The sequence below is a fragment of the Dromiciops gliroides genome, chromosome 2, assembly GCF_019393635.1.
Source record: "Dromiciops gliroides isolate mDroGli1 chromosome 2, mDroGli1.pri, whole genome shotgun sequence".
Lineage (NCBI taxonomy): Eukaryota > Metazoa > Chordata > Mammalia > Microbiotheria > Microbiotheriidae > Dromiciops > Dromiciops gliroides.
This window is the reverse complement of record NC_057862.1, coordinates 81,516,896-81,532,256: the sequence shown is the minus strand read 5'-3', so window position 1 is coordinate 81,532,256 and position 15,361 is coordinate 81,516,896. Positions and strand designations below refer to the sequence as shown.

Below are 15,361 nucleotides of genomic sequence, written 5' to 3'. Positions count from 1 at the left end.
AATACTTCATGGCATAAACATTGGACAAAACCACCAGGGAATTTGCACACAGCTGAGCTATCAACAGAACTACACATATTACTTTTAAATATATACAAAGAAATTCTAAGACAAGTAGAAAACTCTTTAGTTTAAATCATAAATCTAAATTGAGTTTGTACTGGACTATTTAATCAACAGTTGGAATCAAATTAGTTTTTGTTTTTGTTTTTGTTTTTTTAATGGGGCAATGGGGTTAAGTGACTTGCCCAGGGTCACACAGCCAGTAAGTGTCAAGTGTCTGAGGTCGGATTTGAACTCAGGAACTCCTGAATCCAGGGCCGGTGCTTTATCCACTGCACCACCTAGCTGCCCCTCAAATTAGTTTTAAAACAGGCTTTACATATCTTCCACACTGCTGATAAAGCTGCCCAGGAAATTTTCATACACTGTAAGGGAATGCATATTCACTAGGGCTAATAAGAACTGAAAATATAAAACATGCTGATTAAACAGAATATTCACTTTACTTCCCTAGTGTGGGCATGTTCTTCATTTCTTAAAGGAGGCTAGGGCATTCATTATAACAGCTTCTAAAACTTTTCAGAGAATCATATTACAGTAATTGGACTCTGAATAAACATGGTCAGATATACTTACTGCCAAAGTAGTTGGTGTGTTTCTCAGGTACTGTAAACTAAACTGATGAATTAAGATTTGATTTCAAAATTTGATGAAAATTGACCTCCCCCTCCCCCTCCCCCCAAAACTCTATACAACGAAGATGCAAAAATACCACAACTCACAATAGAATCTAAGCATATTTAAAACATATGCCTCGACTTGTGTATGGCTTGTTCTGTTGACTAAGGGGACTCTTCTAGCAGAGGTGAAACCAGCTGAGATTCCCACAACTCATTTTAGTCAATGTCTTTCACCTAACTAAAAGGTTCTAAGAATGAACCAAACCAACTGGTTTGGTTTTTTCCTACTTTTGCCTCCCCGGCCTGGCCGGGCTGTTTGCTTACAAACGGGTTGGTTCAATTCTGACAGTCGGTGGTAGTAAGCAGTAGACACAGTTTAGAAGGTTCCTGAAGGGGGAATTTTCGTTCCCTTGTGTCAACAGTCTTCAGTGGAAGGCTAAGCTGGAAACCGTTTCCTCTGAGCCTTGATAATAATAACAGGATCTAGCCACCGGCGCTTCTTAGATATTCCCACAACCAGAAAGAAGCAATCCCATTCACAAAGGGGCTCCGAGGGCTGAAGTAGCTAAGAAAACGTTGGCCGCATCCCAAGGCGTCCCTCTGGCTGGGTTGGCCCGCCCTACTCTGGTGACAGCCCTTGCCGGGATGGCTGGGCTGCTGCAGCCTCAGCACCTGGCCAGAGCCGAGCTCCCGCACCTAACTGCGGCTCACCCAGAGAGGAGGAGCCACGGAGGGGGGCGGGGGGCGAGGGAGAGGAGAAGACGACCTCAATGGGGGGGCTGACCTTTTTCCTACTGACAGCGCTGGAGCGGTACATCCTGCTGTTTCTTAGAGAGCGGCACGAAGGACATTTCTCCCCTCGGGCAGGAAAAAAAAAGTAGACTCCCGTGTGTGCGCGCGCGCGCGTGTGTGTGTGTGTGTGTGTGTGTGTGTGTGCGTGTGCGTGTACGTGTGTGTGAGTGTGTGCCGGGCAGCAGGCCGGAGAGGAGGACGGCGGAGATGTTCAAAAGTAGGCTTTGTCGGTCCCTTCGCCAGGAGTCGGTACTGGGACTACATCTCCCAGGCTGCTCTGGGCTGCCCCTGCGTCGTGACCCCGGTGCGCACGGAGGCGGCGACTCTTACCTCACAGAGGTAGCCCCGCCGCCAGCCTCTGCTCCTCGGCCGCGGTCCATGGACCGGAACCGTGGGGAGACGGGCAGGAACCCGCGCCGCGATCGCCGCCTCCTAGTCCTAGGCCCCTCCTCCCGCCGCCGCCTCCTCAGCCTCCTCCCGCTCGTCCTCTTCCTCCTCCCTCCCCCGCGTCCTCCCGGAGCCCAAAGGTCGCTCCGAGCCGCTGCCGAGCCGCCCGGGGAGGCGGTGAGGAGAGCTCGCCGCGGCTGGAGCCCGGCTGAGGCCTAGTTCGCCCGCCCACCGCCGCCGCTATTGTCTCTCTCTGGGGCCCGGCGCTCGCCGCTGCAGCCTACGCCGCCGCCGCCGCCTCGTCTCGGCTCGGCTCCGCGGGGAGGGCCTCGAGAAGATGCCCGACCAAGCCCTGCAGCAGATGCTGGACAGGTACGGGGAACGCCGGGCCGGGGAGGCCCCAGCTTTCTGTGTCCGTGGTCTGGCCAGTTTGGGGAGGGGGCTGAGAGACGAGCTCGGGGGTCTGCGGAACCGAGAAAGTTGTTAGCACCCTCCCACCCATACGAGGCGTGTGGGCACGGGCGGGTTTGGTCCCCACGTTTCTTCGCCCCCCCCCCTCCGGGTCAGGAAGGACCAGCACCTCAAAGACTACCCTTAACTCAAATGGCCTCAAATGGGTGGGCTTGTCGGAAAATAGAAGCATTCGGGGAGGGGGACGCCCCGATGGAGTTTCACCAAAGATTTGACTACCTAATTCGATTCGGCAAATGTTTCTCAAGCGTCTGCTATTTTGCACTGGGAATTAAAAAAACAAAAAACAAACACGCCTGCCCTCAACCAGCTTACCCTTTGTATAGAGATTGGGAAATACCAAGGAATTTCAGGAGAGGGAGGGAGCAGAAACCCAAAACTCAGAAGGAGAAAGATCAAGATCCCCACAGAAAACTAGACATTCCCAAGCGGTCTAGAGAGCCTGTTTTGTCTCCTGTGAAAGAAGAGCTGCGTTACCTTTGAGTTCAGTTCAGCAGACGTTTACGAGTGCCTCCTGTGTGCTAGGCACTGGGGATTGATTGATTGATTGATTGATTGATTGTGTGTGTGTGTGTGTGTGTGTGTGTGTACACACGTACACACAGGGAGGAAAGGAATCAATCTATATATGAAGAAAAAGAGGGGAGGGAGAGAAAGAATCCCTCTCTCTAGGAGCTTACGTTCCACTAAGGGAAAACAACTTGTACACCCATAAGTAAATACTAAGTAATTTGAGGAGGGAGTAACTATTGGGGGAGGGGACAAGGAAGGCTTCATAGAGGCCTGAGCCTAGCAGGAGCTCAAGGGGGTGTGACTTCCCCACTGGTTTAAGCTTCCTGAGTTCCAACAACCTGGGATAATCACTAATGGAAAAACCAGGAGGCTGGTTTCCATTTCTCCAGTTTCCAAGCAAGAAAGGCAGGAGGTATGTAGCTTTGTTAAAATGCAAGTTAACAGTAACAGATAATATGAAAAAAGACATGAATCTAACACTTAATAATTAGTATTTTCCAGTATCATTTATGATTCTTTGAGGATGGTATAAACCATGTCGAGGTCTATTTTTTGCCTGTTTATATTTATTCTGTATGTACTTCTATGTCTCCCCCACTGAATCCTCGATCCTCGAGAGTAGGGATTGTTTCATTCTGAGCATCTTCATTCCCAGGGCTTAATACGATTCCTGGCATGTATGGGCTTGTTGGTTGTGTGGTAGCTTCTTGCATGAATCCTTGTCCTCAAGAAGCTTACATGTTAGATTTAGGGAGGAAGAGACAACTTGGAAACAGAAAAGTAAACGCAAAATACAAAAGTAAAATCTTGGGAGAGGTTACCAGCAGCTGAGAGGGAGAGGCCTACTTTAGGAGGTGGCACTGGCATGGGGTGCATTTATACTAAGGGATGGAGGAGCAAAGGAGGCTGAGGAAGACTAGCCAGACAAGTAGGAAAACCAGGAAAGAGTGCTATCATAAAAACCCAGAATCCAGGACAAGAAAGCAATAGCTTCAAAAGCTGCCAAGTTCACATGGGACAAGAGAAAAAGGCCATGGATTTAGCAGTTCAGAGAGCAGTTTTTTGGCAGTTTGTCTTTTTTAAAATATTAACTGGTAAAACTTAAGTCTACTTGACCAGTGAGGGAGCTGAAACTAGAAACTCAGACTTCGGAGATTTCTGCCCAACAGTCTTTGTTTATCAATCCTGGTCCAGTAAATTGTCTAGACTAACAATGATACTTAGAAGCATAGCACAGATCTTCTCTGCTGAATCAGCAAATAATTTCAACCCTTTCTGGATAGTACAGCTATAAGATATTAAATTTATTTTTCCTCTTTTGGAGACAATACTTATCTGTTTATAGGTAATCTTAAGGCACAACCTAAAATAAAGGCTTATCCTTGAGTAGGTTCTGTGTCCCCCTCCCCCATTTCCACTGAAGCTCTGCCTGACTTAAAATAAGAGACCTAGAAACTTCTTCAGTGGTTTCTTTGGAGCAATGGTGTCCAACCCAAATAGAAATAGGGGCCACTACATCATATATTAGGATCCCTGTTGGTGCATACTGACTAGAAAACCACAGTAACATTATGTTCTAAAGTATTTTTGTTTATTTTGTTAAATACGTCCTAATTACATTTTAATCTAGTTCAGCCCACAAATCTTTGTATTTGACACCTGCTCTGGAGGATTTATGGGAGGACATGGATGAGATTCACCCAAGATGAAAAGGATAGATTTGGATACTTATAAAATAGAAATATTTAAGCTTTTAAATGAAAACCATGTACTTGTTTCTCTGGTAGAATGACCCATGGGTAACAGCTCTGATGCTATACCAGCATCCCTTATAAAGAAACCTAGTTCCCTAGTTATCCTGATTGTTCAGAGTCTAGCGGGTCACCTCATTTTCCTCTCATTGTCACTGGGAAGAGAGGCAGATTATATATTGGACTGTCAGTGACATTTGATCAGAGGGACCACTACGCCATCCCTGTTGAGTGAGATCATAATATTCTAGGCACATTCCAACTTACATGTTCTCTCTGGACAACATTTATTTTAGAAACATTGTGTAGACAGAACATTGGTTCTGGAGTCTGGGGATTTGGATTTATTCATGACCATTACTGACCATGTGAACTTGGGCAAGTCAGAATATCTTTAAATTCCCTAATTTCTTTCAAAACTCAGCTCAAGGGCCACGTCCTACAAAATCACTCTCCTGATTTCCCATTCCTCCAAATAAATAGTTTACCTTGTATCTATATCATATATCCATATATATATATGTGTGTGTGTGTATTAGTGTGCCTGTTTCTTCCTAGATAGAATGTAAGCTCCTTGAGGTTGTTGTTTTTTTAATCTTTTACTCCCTAGGTCTGTCGGATAGTTAGCAATTAATAAATGCTTGTTATTTGATTGCTCTTAAGAGCTGTTGGTAAATAGGGAAAATCTTCGGACTGTACTTCCAAATGTATCTCTGAAACCCCAGAAAGCCCTGGAGCTCCAGTGACCTAACCTAACCTATTAATTAATGTTAATATTAATGTTGCAGGCACCTAAAGATAAACGATATTAATACTAGTTCATGTTCATATTGTGCTTTGAGGTTTGCAAAGTATTTTACATATATTCATTTGATATCCTCACCTAGAAATAATGTCCTAATGTTCCTACTTCTAGAGGGATACCCAAGATTGTGGGCACAAAATGGGATTTTTATTAAGTGTCTTAAGCATGCATATAAAGTCACTTTATTTTCTGGTTTGTTTCTTGATAAAAGAACATGATAGAGAATACGTAGAAAAAGGAAAAAACCTGCCATTGCCTTGTTTTAGTTGTATCTATGAAGTTGAGGTTGTCATCCTAAAATCTAAGGGATATTTATTTTTCTGTAAGACAGCAGTACTGTTCTTTTGCTCCTAGATCACAGCACATGGTGTTATTAATCTATAATAAAAACCTATGTCTAGGGAGCAGCTAGGTGGTGCAGTGGATAAAGCACCCACCCTGGATTCAGGAGGACCTGAGTTCAAATCCAGCCTCAAACACTTGACACTTACAAGCTGTGTGACCCTGGGCAAGTCACTTAACCCTCATTGTCCTACAAAAACAAAACAAAACAAAAACCTATGTCTGTGTTTCATATATATTTATATATGTATTGTGTGTATATGTGTATACACATATGCGTGCATGCATACACCTCATTTATATATATTTCATAAACTGCCAAGGAAAACAAAGGTTCCATTTCGTACAACATAAATGATATGTTCAGTTGTCATTACTTAATGTTGCAAGCCATTTAAGCAACAAAAAAAACTTTATTATTGAAAGAAAAATTGAGTTGTATTTTTATTTTACTAACTTGAGTATAGTGACTGGTTATTATATCTGATATATCTGATGACTTTTGTTCATGTAGTGCTTGATGGCAAAAAGCAAGTATATTTTTTTCCTTTCTATATTTTTCCAATTATATGTAAAACAGTTTTTTACATTTGTTTTTTAAAATTTTGAGCTCCCAGTTCTCTCCCTCTTATTGAGAAGGCAAGCAATTTGATATGGATTATACATGTACAGTTGTGTAAAACATATTTCCACATTAGTTACATTGTGAAAGAAAACACAGACAAAAACCCCCCCAAGAAAAAGAAAGAAATTTTTTAAAAAATATATTTCAATCTGCATTTAGACTCCAGTTCTTTCAGTGAAAGTAGATAGTATTTTTCATCATAAGTCCTTCAAAATTGTCTTACATCGTTTTATTGCTGAGAATAGCCAAGTCAATCTTTGTTGGCTACAGTCTTCTGGTTCTACTCACTTCAGTTTGCACATCTGTTCATGTAAGTCTTTCCAGGTTTTTCTGGAAGCATCTTGCTCGTCCTTTCTGTTTGTGTTTTTTTGGGGGGTTTTTTTGTTTTTGTCTTTTTTGGTGGGGCAATGGGTGTTAAGGGACTTGCCCAGGTCACACAGCTAGTAAGTGTCAAGTGTCTGAAGCCGGATTTAAACTCAGGTCCTCCTGAATCCAGGGCCAGTACTTTATCCACTGTACCACCTAGCTGCCCCCTTGCTTGTCCTTTCTTATAGCATAATAATATTACATCAAAATCATTTACCACATTTTGTTAAGCCATTTCTAATTGATGGGTAGCTCCTCAATTTCCAATTCTTTGCCACTACAAAAAAAGTTGCTAGAAATTTTTTTGTACTGATGTCCATTTCATTTTTGGGGGGGAGTGGGAGGAATCTCTTTGGGATACAGATCTAGTAGTGGTATTGCTGGGTCAAGGGGTATACACAGTTTGATTGCCCTTTTGGCATAGTTCCATATTGCTCTTCAGAATGGTTGGATCAGTTCACAACTCCACCAACAGTGCATTAGTGTCCCAGTTTTTCCATATCCCTTTCAACACTTGTCATTTTCCCTTTCTGTTATATCAACCAATCTGATAGGTTTAAGATGGTACCTTAGAATTATTTTAATTTGCATTTCTCTAATCAATAATGAAGCAGAGCATTTTTTCATATAACTGTGGATAGCTTTGATGTCTTCATCTGAAAACAGTTGTTCATATCCTTTGGCCATTTGTCAATTGGGGAATGACTTGTGGTTTTATAAATTTGACTCAGTTCTCTATATATTTGAGAAGTGGGGCCTTTATCAGAGAAAATAGCTGTAAAAAATTTTCTCCCAGTTTTCTGCTTTCCTTCGAATCTTGGCCAAATTGATTTTATTTGTATAAAAACTTTAATGTAATCAGAATTGTCCATTTTATATCCTGTAATGCTCTCTAGTTCTTATTTGATCATAAATTCTTTCTTTATCTATAGGTCTGACAGGTAAACTATTCCATGCTCTTCCCCCACCCCCACCCCCAGTTTGCTTATGGTATTACCCTTTATGTCTAAATCAAGTAATCCACTCTGCTATCTACTTCTGTTTTATGGGTTAGTTCATCCCATTCACATTCAGTTATGATTACTGTTTATTTCCCTCCATACCCCCCCCCCCTCCATTTATCCTTCTTTCTCCTTTCTCCCTGCTCCTCCTCAAAAGTGTTTTGCTTCTGGCCACCTCCTCCCCCAATTTATCCTCCCTTCTATCAGTCAGTCTCCCCCTGCCCCCAATCCTCTTCCCTTCCTACTTCCCTGCAGGGTAAGAGATTTCTATACCCATCTAAATGTGTATGATGTTCCCTCTTTGAGCCAATTCTTCTGAGAGTAAGGTTTATGTGTTGCCTGCTACCCTCCCCATCATTGCTCTTTAGTGCCTCTTTTATGTCAGATAATTTACCCTATTCTACCTCTCTCTTTATCCAGTATATCCCTCTTTCTCAATTATCTATATATCTATATGTATATATGTATATATACACACACATATATACATACATACACATATATACATAATCTCCCATCATAATTCATACTTGTGCCTTCTGTGCATATTCCTCAAGTACTCTGATTCTTTCATATAGAAGCTCCTAGATCTTATGTTATCCTGACTGTGGCTCTACAATATTTGAATGATTTCTTTCTGACTGCTTACAGTATTTTCTCCTTGACCTAAGAACTCTGAAATTTGACTGTAATGTTAATTGAAATTTTCATTTGGGAATCTCAGGAAGTGATTGGTGAATTCTTTTAATTTCTATTTTACCTTGTGGTTCTAGGATATCAGGACTGTTTTCCTTAATAATTTCTTGAAAGATGTTCTGGGCTCTTTTTTGATCATGGCTTTCAGGTAGTCCAATAATTCTTAAATAATCTCTCCTGGATCTATTTTCCAGGTCAGTTGTTTTTTCCAATGAGAAATTCCACATATTCTTCTATTTTTTTCCTTTTTAAAAATTTTTTTGATAGTTTCTTGATGTCTCATAGAGTCATTAGCCTCCATTTGTCCAGTTCTAATTTTTAAGGAATTACTTTCTTTCAGTGAGCTTTTCTACCTCCTTTTTCCATATGGCCAGTTCTACTTATTGAGGAGTTCTTTTCATCAGTGAATTTTTAACTATTTTTTTCCATTTGTCCAATTCTGCTTTTGAAGGCATTCTTTTCTTCATTGGATTTTTGTCCCTTTTTTTTTTTTTTACCATTTATCCCATTCTATTTTTTAAGGTGTTGTTTTCTTCAGTATTTTTTGTGTCTCCTTTTACCAAGCTGTTGAATTTTTTCATGATTTTCTTGCATCACTCATTTCCCAATTTTTCCTGTACCTCTCATTTCATTTCTAAAATACTTTTTCAGCTCATCGAGGGCCTAAGACCAATTTACATTTTTCTTTGTGGTTTTGCATGTAGCTCCTTTCATTTAGATGTCTTCTTCTGAGTTTGTGTTTTGCCCTTCCCTGTTACCCTAGTAACTTTCTGTGATCAAGTTATTTTTTTGTTGTTTGTTCATTTTTCTAGTCTGTTTCTTGACCCTTACCTTTATGTTAAATCTGCTCCTGGGGCGGAGGGGCAACTGCTCCAAGTTTCAGGGGCTTGGGGGCTGCTGTTTTCAGATCTATTTCTGGGAGTCTGTAAGTTTTCACTTCTTCCATGGTGGTATGATCTAAAGAGTGGTGTGGTCACTGTTTTCCTGGCCTGTGCTGGAACTGTGTCCAGCATTCTCTCTCCTACTAGTGCTTCTTCTGGCCAGTTGTCCACCCCCCTTACCCTCTGTGATCTAATAGCTCTGACTGCCTCCAATTCAGTCACCCCTGAAGGCCTGCTGAACTTCACTCCATTCTCACCCCAGTAAGACCTTTCCTACTGACCTTCTGAGTTGCCTTGTGGAGGAAAATTTCTTTTACCCCATCCTTTTGTTTGTTCTGCTGCTTCAGAATTTATTTGAGGTGTTATTTTAACATTGTTTGAAGGGGAGTGTAGGAGAAGTCAGGAGAGTCCCCACCTTTACACAACCATCTTGGCTTTGCCCCAAGTAAGTACATTTCCTTATTTTTTCTCTTAGTATTTTTTTTTCCAATTATATGTATATGTAGTTTTCAGCATTCATTTTTCTAAGATTTTGAGTTCTGAATTTTTCTTCCACCCTCCTTCCACCCCTTCTCCCAAAGCTAGCAAGCAATCTGATATAGGTTATACGTTACATTCCTGTTAAGCATATGTCCACATTAGTTATGTTGTGAAGGAAGAATCAAAACAAAAGGGGGAAAAACACAAGAAAGAAGAAATAATGATGACTAAAAAAACCCAACATAAGTGAAAATAGTATGCTTCAATCTGCATTCAGATTCCATAGTTCTTTTTTTTGGATACAGAGAACATTTTCCATCATGAGTCTTTTGGCATTGTCTTGGATCATTGTATTGCTGAGAAGAGCTAAGTCTATCACAGTCGATCAACATAATTTTGTTGATACTGTATACAATGTTCTCTTGGTTCAATTCATGTAAGTCGTCAGGTTTTTCTGAAATCTGCCTGCTCATCATTTCTTAGAGCACAATAGTACTCCATTACATTCATATACCACAATTTGTTTAGCCATTCCACAATTGATGGGCATCCCCTCAATTTCCAGTTCTTTTCCACCACAAAAAGAGCAGATATAAATATTTTTGTACATGTGGGTCCTTTTCCCTTTTTTATGATCCCTTTGAGATATAGACCTAGTAGTGCTATTACTGGGCTAATGGGTATGCATAGTTTTATAGCCTTTTGGGCATGGTTCCAAATTGTTCTTCAGAATGGTTGGGTCAGTTCACAGTTTCACCAACAGTGCATTAATGTGCCAGTTTTCCCACATCTTTTCCAACATTTATCATTTTCCTTTGTCATATTAGCCAATTATATATTTGTGATACCTGGGAGGTGGTACCTCCGCAGTAAGTATATTTTCAAATGTATTTTGGAACTGTTTTCAAGTTTATTATTTTGAACCTTTTGAATTCAATAAAGCATAATCCTAGAAGACATTAATTATAGAATCTTAGACAAGTTACTTCACTCAATTGTGCCAGGTTTTAGAAACCTAAATACTAAAGGATGGCTACTTGAATTTTGAAAATATAAGTCAAATGACTTGGGGGAGTATTGGCAGGGGACTCCTTTCTGGTATAGCAAATACTTTTGTCCCTAGATTCCAACTATATTGAATATTCCTGACCCTTATTTACCATGGTAATTGGATCTGTTCTTTTCTTTAACATTTATTCTGCAGTTTTTGTTTCTGCTTTCTTAGCATGTGTTTTCACAAAGTTTAAACCCCTGCTTTACAGATAAGGGATTTGAAGCCCAAGGAATTGAAGTGATTTACTAAAAGACCACCCAAATAGTAAGTGGCAAAGCCAGATTTGTCCCTTCTAGAATAGTGAGATTGCCGTGCTTTTCCAATGTGTCCTTCATGCTTTGACTAAACTCATCCACGTGTATAGATCTGGTCATATAAAATCAAGATTGGAAAGGACCACAGAAATCATCTGTTCACTCATTTTGTTTCTCATATGAGGAAACTAAGGCCCACTAAGATTATGTGACTTAACCAGGTTTACACATGCAGTAAATGACAAAGCCTAGATTAAAACCCAAGACTTCTGACTCTAAATCTAACACTCTTTTGACTCTGTCATGCCTAAACTCCTTCACCTGGTTATATAAGGTCCTCAGGAATCTTCCACCACCCTACCTTTCTAAAACATAGTAGAAAATAGTCTGGCCTTTCCTGTGTCTCTGTCACACAACACTAAGCTTTTGTTTCCTTACCTGTAAAATGGTGTGATGATACTTGCAATGTCTAACTCATAGGGTTCTTTTAAGGAAAGCACCTTGTGATATAATTATTTCTTCTGTCCTCTTAACTGTGAGCTAGAGCCAATTGGATTACTTTCTGTTTCTAAACCCTCCCTGCTTATTCTCTTATCTCCAAAACACTGTGCTTTTCCTTGTGATGTTTTCTCTCTACCTGGAATTCTTCACCTGTTGAATTCCTATCTATCCATCAAAATCCAATTTAAATACTGCCTTTTGCATAAATCCTTTCCTGGTCTCCCAAGTCTGTAATGATCTCTTCCTCTGAAACCTCTGATAGCACTTTGCTAGAGCCAGCACATCATAGTGACTGCATGGAACACTGGACGTAGAATCAGGAAAGGGCTTGAATCCTGCTTCTGATACTATCGTTGTATGCCCACACACAAGTCAGTTAAGTATTCCGAGCTTGTGTCCTCATCTATAAAATGGACATAATAGCATCTACCTCACAGGATTGTTATAAAACTGTAGTAAGATAATATTTGTCAATCTTGAGGGACTGCATAAATGTCAGCTTTTTAATTTTCTTTTCTCTTTTATAGTTTTTAAGGTTTTATTTGTATTACTGTGCTTATCATTGTGCTTATTATTTTCTCCTCACTCAAACTGTGTAAGCTCATCAGGGTAGGGACCTTTCAATGCTAAACTTTGTATCTTTTCTAACCCCTAATAATGCCCTGTTTAAATAGGAAATTTAATACTTATTGAAATTAAGTGCCTTATCTCATAATTGAATAGCCATTTCTCAGTCCTCATGCTGTCATCTCCTTCTGAAAACATTCCTTCTATGCTTTCTGTGATACTGCTGTATTCTGGGTCTCCACTTATTTTCATGATCACTTCTGGCTTCTCTCTCTCTCTTAAATATGGGTCTTATGGTTCATTTATAAGCAAACACTACGTGCCTGCACCATGCAGGACACTAGGCACTAGAGGAAATATAAAGACATAGTTCTTGCCTTCATGGAGCTTACAGTCAAGTGGTCAAAATAAGACAAAGATTATTCATTATCAGAATTTTCTGTCCCCTCAGATAAATAAAACTGAATTTTTATGAAACTGGTTCTTCTTCCTTACTTCCCTGTTGAAACTTCAGAATCTTCTTGAATTCCTTTCTTTTCCTCATTTCCCATATCCTAGGCATGTTTTAAATGTGGCAGAATATTATTTCTTTCTTTCTTTTGTTTTGTTTTTTTGTTTTTTGTTTTTGCAGGGCAATGAGGGTTAAGTGACTTGCCCCAGGGTCACATAGCTACTGTCAGATTTGAACTCAGGTCCTCCTGGATCCAGGGCCAGTGCTTTATCCACTACACCACCTAACTGCCCCCAGGATATTATTTCTAAATACAGTTCTTTTCTCTCATAGTTTTAAATTATTCTTTTTTTTTTCATTCTGTAGCAGTGCATTTATCTCTCTAGTGCAATTAAGGACCATAACAGAAAGTGAATATTAAACAATTTAATAGGTCTGTTGCTTTAAAAAAAATCTTATCTGCTCTTAATATTGATACTGTTGCTACCAAAATAGTGAACCTTAAACTTGCAAAAATTAGTACAAGAAGTGTGGCAAAGACCAGCTCCACAAAGTAATATAATGCAAGAATAAATAGTACTCCCTTTATACTCAGGGGAATAGACATTGTGCCTAGAAACCGCATGGCTGTGGTGATCCAACAAAGCAAGTTTAAAAAAGTTTAGACCACAAAAAAAAGATTGCAGTGAACATTTTGAAATGGGAGGAAACATGAACAGAAAATATGAAAAGAGAGGGAGAGCATTTTATAGTCTGGTTTAATGTATATGGAACTCCATTCTAGGTTTCTAAGCTCTGATAGGTGAGGTTTTTATCTTATTTCTAGAGTTCTAAGACCTCTACCCAACTTCCTGGTATCTCTTCACCATGACATCTGATCTCTGGTTGTCAACCTTTATTCATCCTCTTCTGCCTCCCAATGGAACCTTAGATTTTATGATTAGATCTCCTGGCTCTGATAGATAAGCTTTTGCCATATGCCCTGGGGGGCGGCATACCTCTATTACCACTTACTATCCACCTCCTGACAGAGACTCAAGATGCAGGATAGGACATACATTTTTGGACATAACCAATGTGTGGATTTGTTTTGCTTGACTGTTAACTTTGTTACAAGAATTTTGTTTTTCTTTTTTCTTTAGGGAGGAGTTAGTGATAGTGTTTCCCCAAAAAAAGATTACAAAGGAAGAAAAGAATATGTAAGGCTTTTTTTTTTTTTTGTAGTGAGGCAATTGGGGTTAAGTGACTTGCCCAGGGTCACACAGCTAGTAAGTGTCAAGTGTCTGAGGCCGGATTTGAACTTAGGTACTCCTGACTCCAGGGCCAGTGCTCTATCCACTGCACTACCTAGCTGCCCCATATGCAAGGCTTTTAAAAAAAATTCCCAGAAGAGAACAAAAGGAAGTTTAGAAGGAAGTACAGATAAGCAGTCATACTTTTTTTTTAAAGAAAGCTATATGTAGTACTTTTACATATAATCCTCTTTTTCTCTTGTACTTTGATACAGAAACATTCCCCCTTTTTATTATTGGTTTAAGATTTAAAAAAAAATTTCCATAACATGTATAACCTATATCTGATTGCTTACCGCTTCAGGGAGAGGGGAGGGGAGGGAGGGAAGGAGGGATAAAAATTGGAACCCCGAACTATAAATAAAAATGTTTATTACTTTAAAAAAAAAGGAAAAAAGAAGTTTATAATCTGTGTCCTCCTAGGAACTGTGGATTTATAATTAAATTGCATTCAATTCAAAAAAAAAAAAGAAAAAGAATGTTAAAAAAACAAAATCTCTACCTTCTTAGCTTCTGCCTTGTTTGTATTCTTTAATTGTCAGGTATGTAGAATGTATGATCTGTGTCCAGTGCTTTTCTTTTCCTCTTGAATCCCCATGATCAGGTTTTCTTTAGTCTCTTAATTATACCTGAAGGTCCACTGAGAACTTAGATCAAGCACTATGATCTCAAACTCAACATATCCAAAATAACTCATATTCTCTACTTCATTCTGATTTCCCTGTTTCTGTCAGTGTTACCACAGGCTGTAAATCTTTTAATAATTTTTTTATTCATCTTTGTATATTTTTTTCATTGGCAGTCACTAAACCAAATCAGGCTTTTCCTTAGCCAGTTAATCATAAAGACTTTCCATTTTACTAACCTTCTTTTGAGTTACCTGCTGGTGCTGTCTAACTTGCTTCTGCTTTAACTTCACTTAGATTGAGTGGGTAAGTAAGTGACTTGGATATCAAATAGATAGGAAAGATGGTAGAAGAGAAATTGTGGTTAGTCAGGAGATAGATAATTGGTGAGTAAGTGGCAGAGGGGGAAGTAATGGGACTGGAATTGAGTAGTGGGAATAGGGCAGAAAACAGAAAGGAATATAAGTGATCCTTAGGCACTGAGATGGTAGAGCTTCATTTCCCAGAACTGATGACTGAATACAGGGCAATAAACATTGAAATGGAAAATTATAAACTATAATAAAAACTTTAATGTGTTGCTTTGATTCACTTGTGTCAGCATCTTTAGGTTATCTGAGAAATATCCCAGTTAAGTAGCAGAATGAAGGTCATGTTCCATGTGGAAAAAAATAGAAAAGTTGTCATAAACAAGAACACACACATATACAGATAGTTATATTTAGGTCTTTCGGCTATAGTTCCAGTTATTAGGAGGTAAAGGTGATGATAGACACCATTTAGTCTTTCTGGAGTTAATGAAATGAATGTATCAAGGGGGTCC

General features: G+C 39.7%; 2 protein-coding genes across 2 annotated transcripts in view; one reads left to right on the top strand and one right to left on the bottom strand.

The window, feature by feature from the left end:
- The window catches only part of CPEB3 (cytoplasmic polyadenylation element binding protein 3), a 256,089-nt gene extending 254,477 nt beyond the window's left edge, over nt 1-1,612 (bottom strand). The window contains exon 1 of the mRNA XM_043987657.1: nt 1,468-1,612. The gene's annotated coding sequence lies outside the window, so the exon portion shown is untranslated. The remainder of the gene's footprint in view (nt 1-1,467) is intronic.
- A 225-nt stretch (nt 1,613-1,837) lies between these two features.
- The window catches only part of MARCHF5 (membrane associated ring-CH-type finger 5), a 61,648-nt gene continuing 48,124 nt past the window's right edge, over nt 1,838-15,361 (top strand). Inside the window, exon 1 of the mRNA XM_043987662.1 lies at nt 1,838-2,234. Within this exon, the coding sequence (XP_043843597.1) occupies nt 2,200-2,234 (35 nt within the window). The 5' untranslated portion in view covers nt 1,838-2,199. The remainder of the gene's footprint in view (nt 2,235-15,361) is intronic.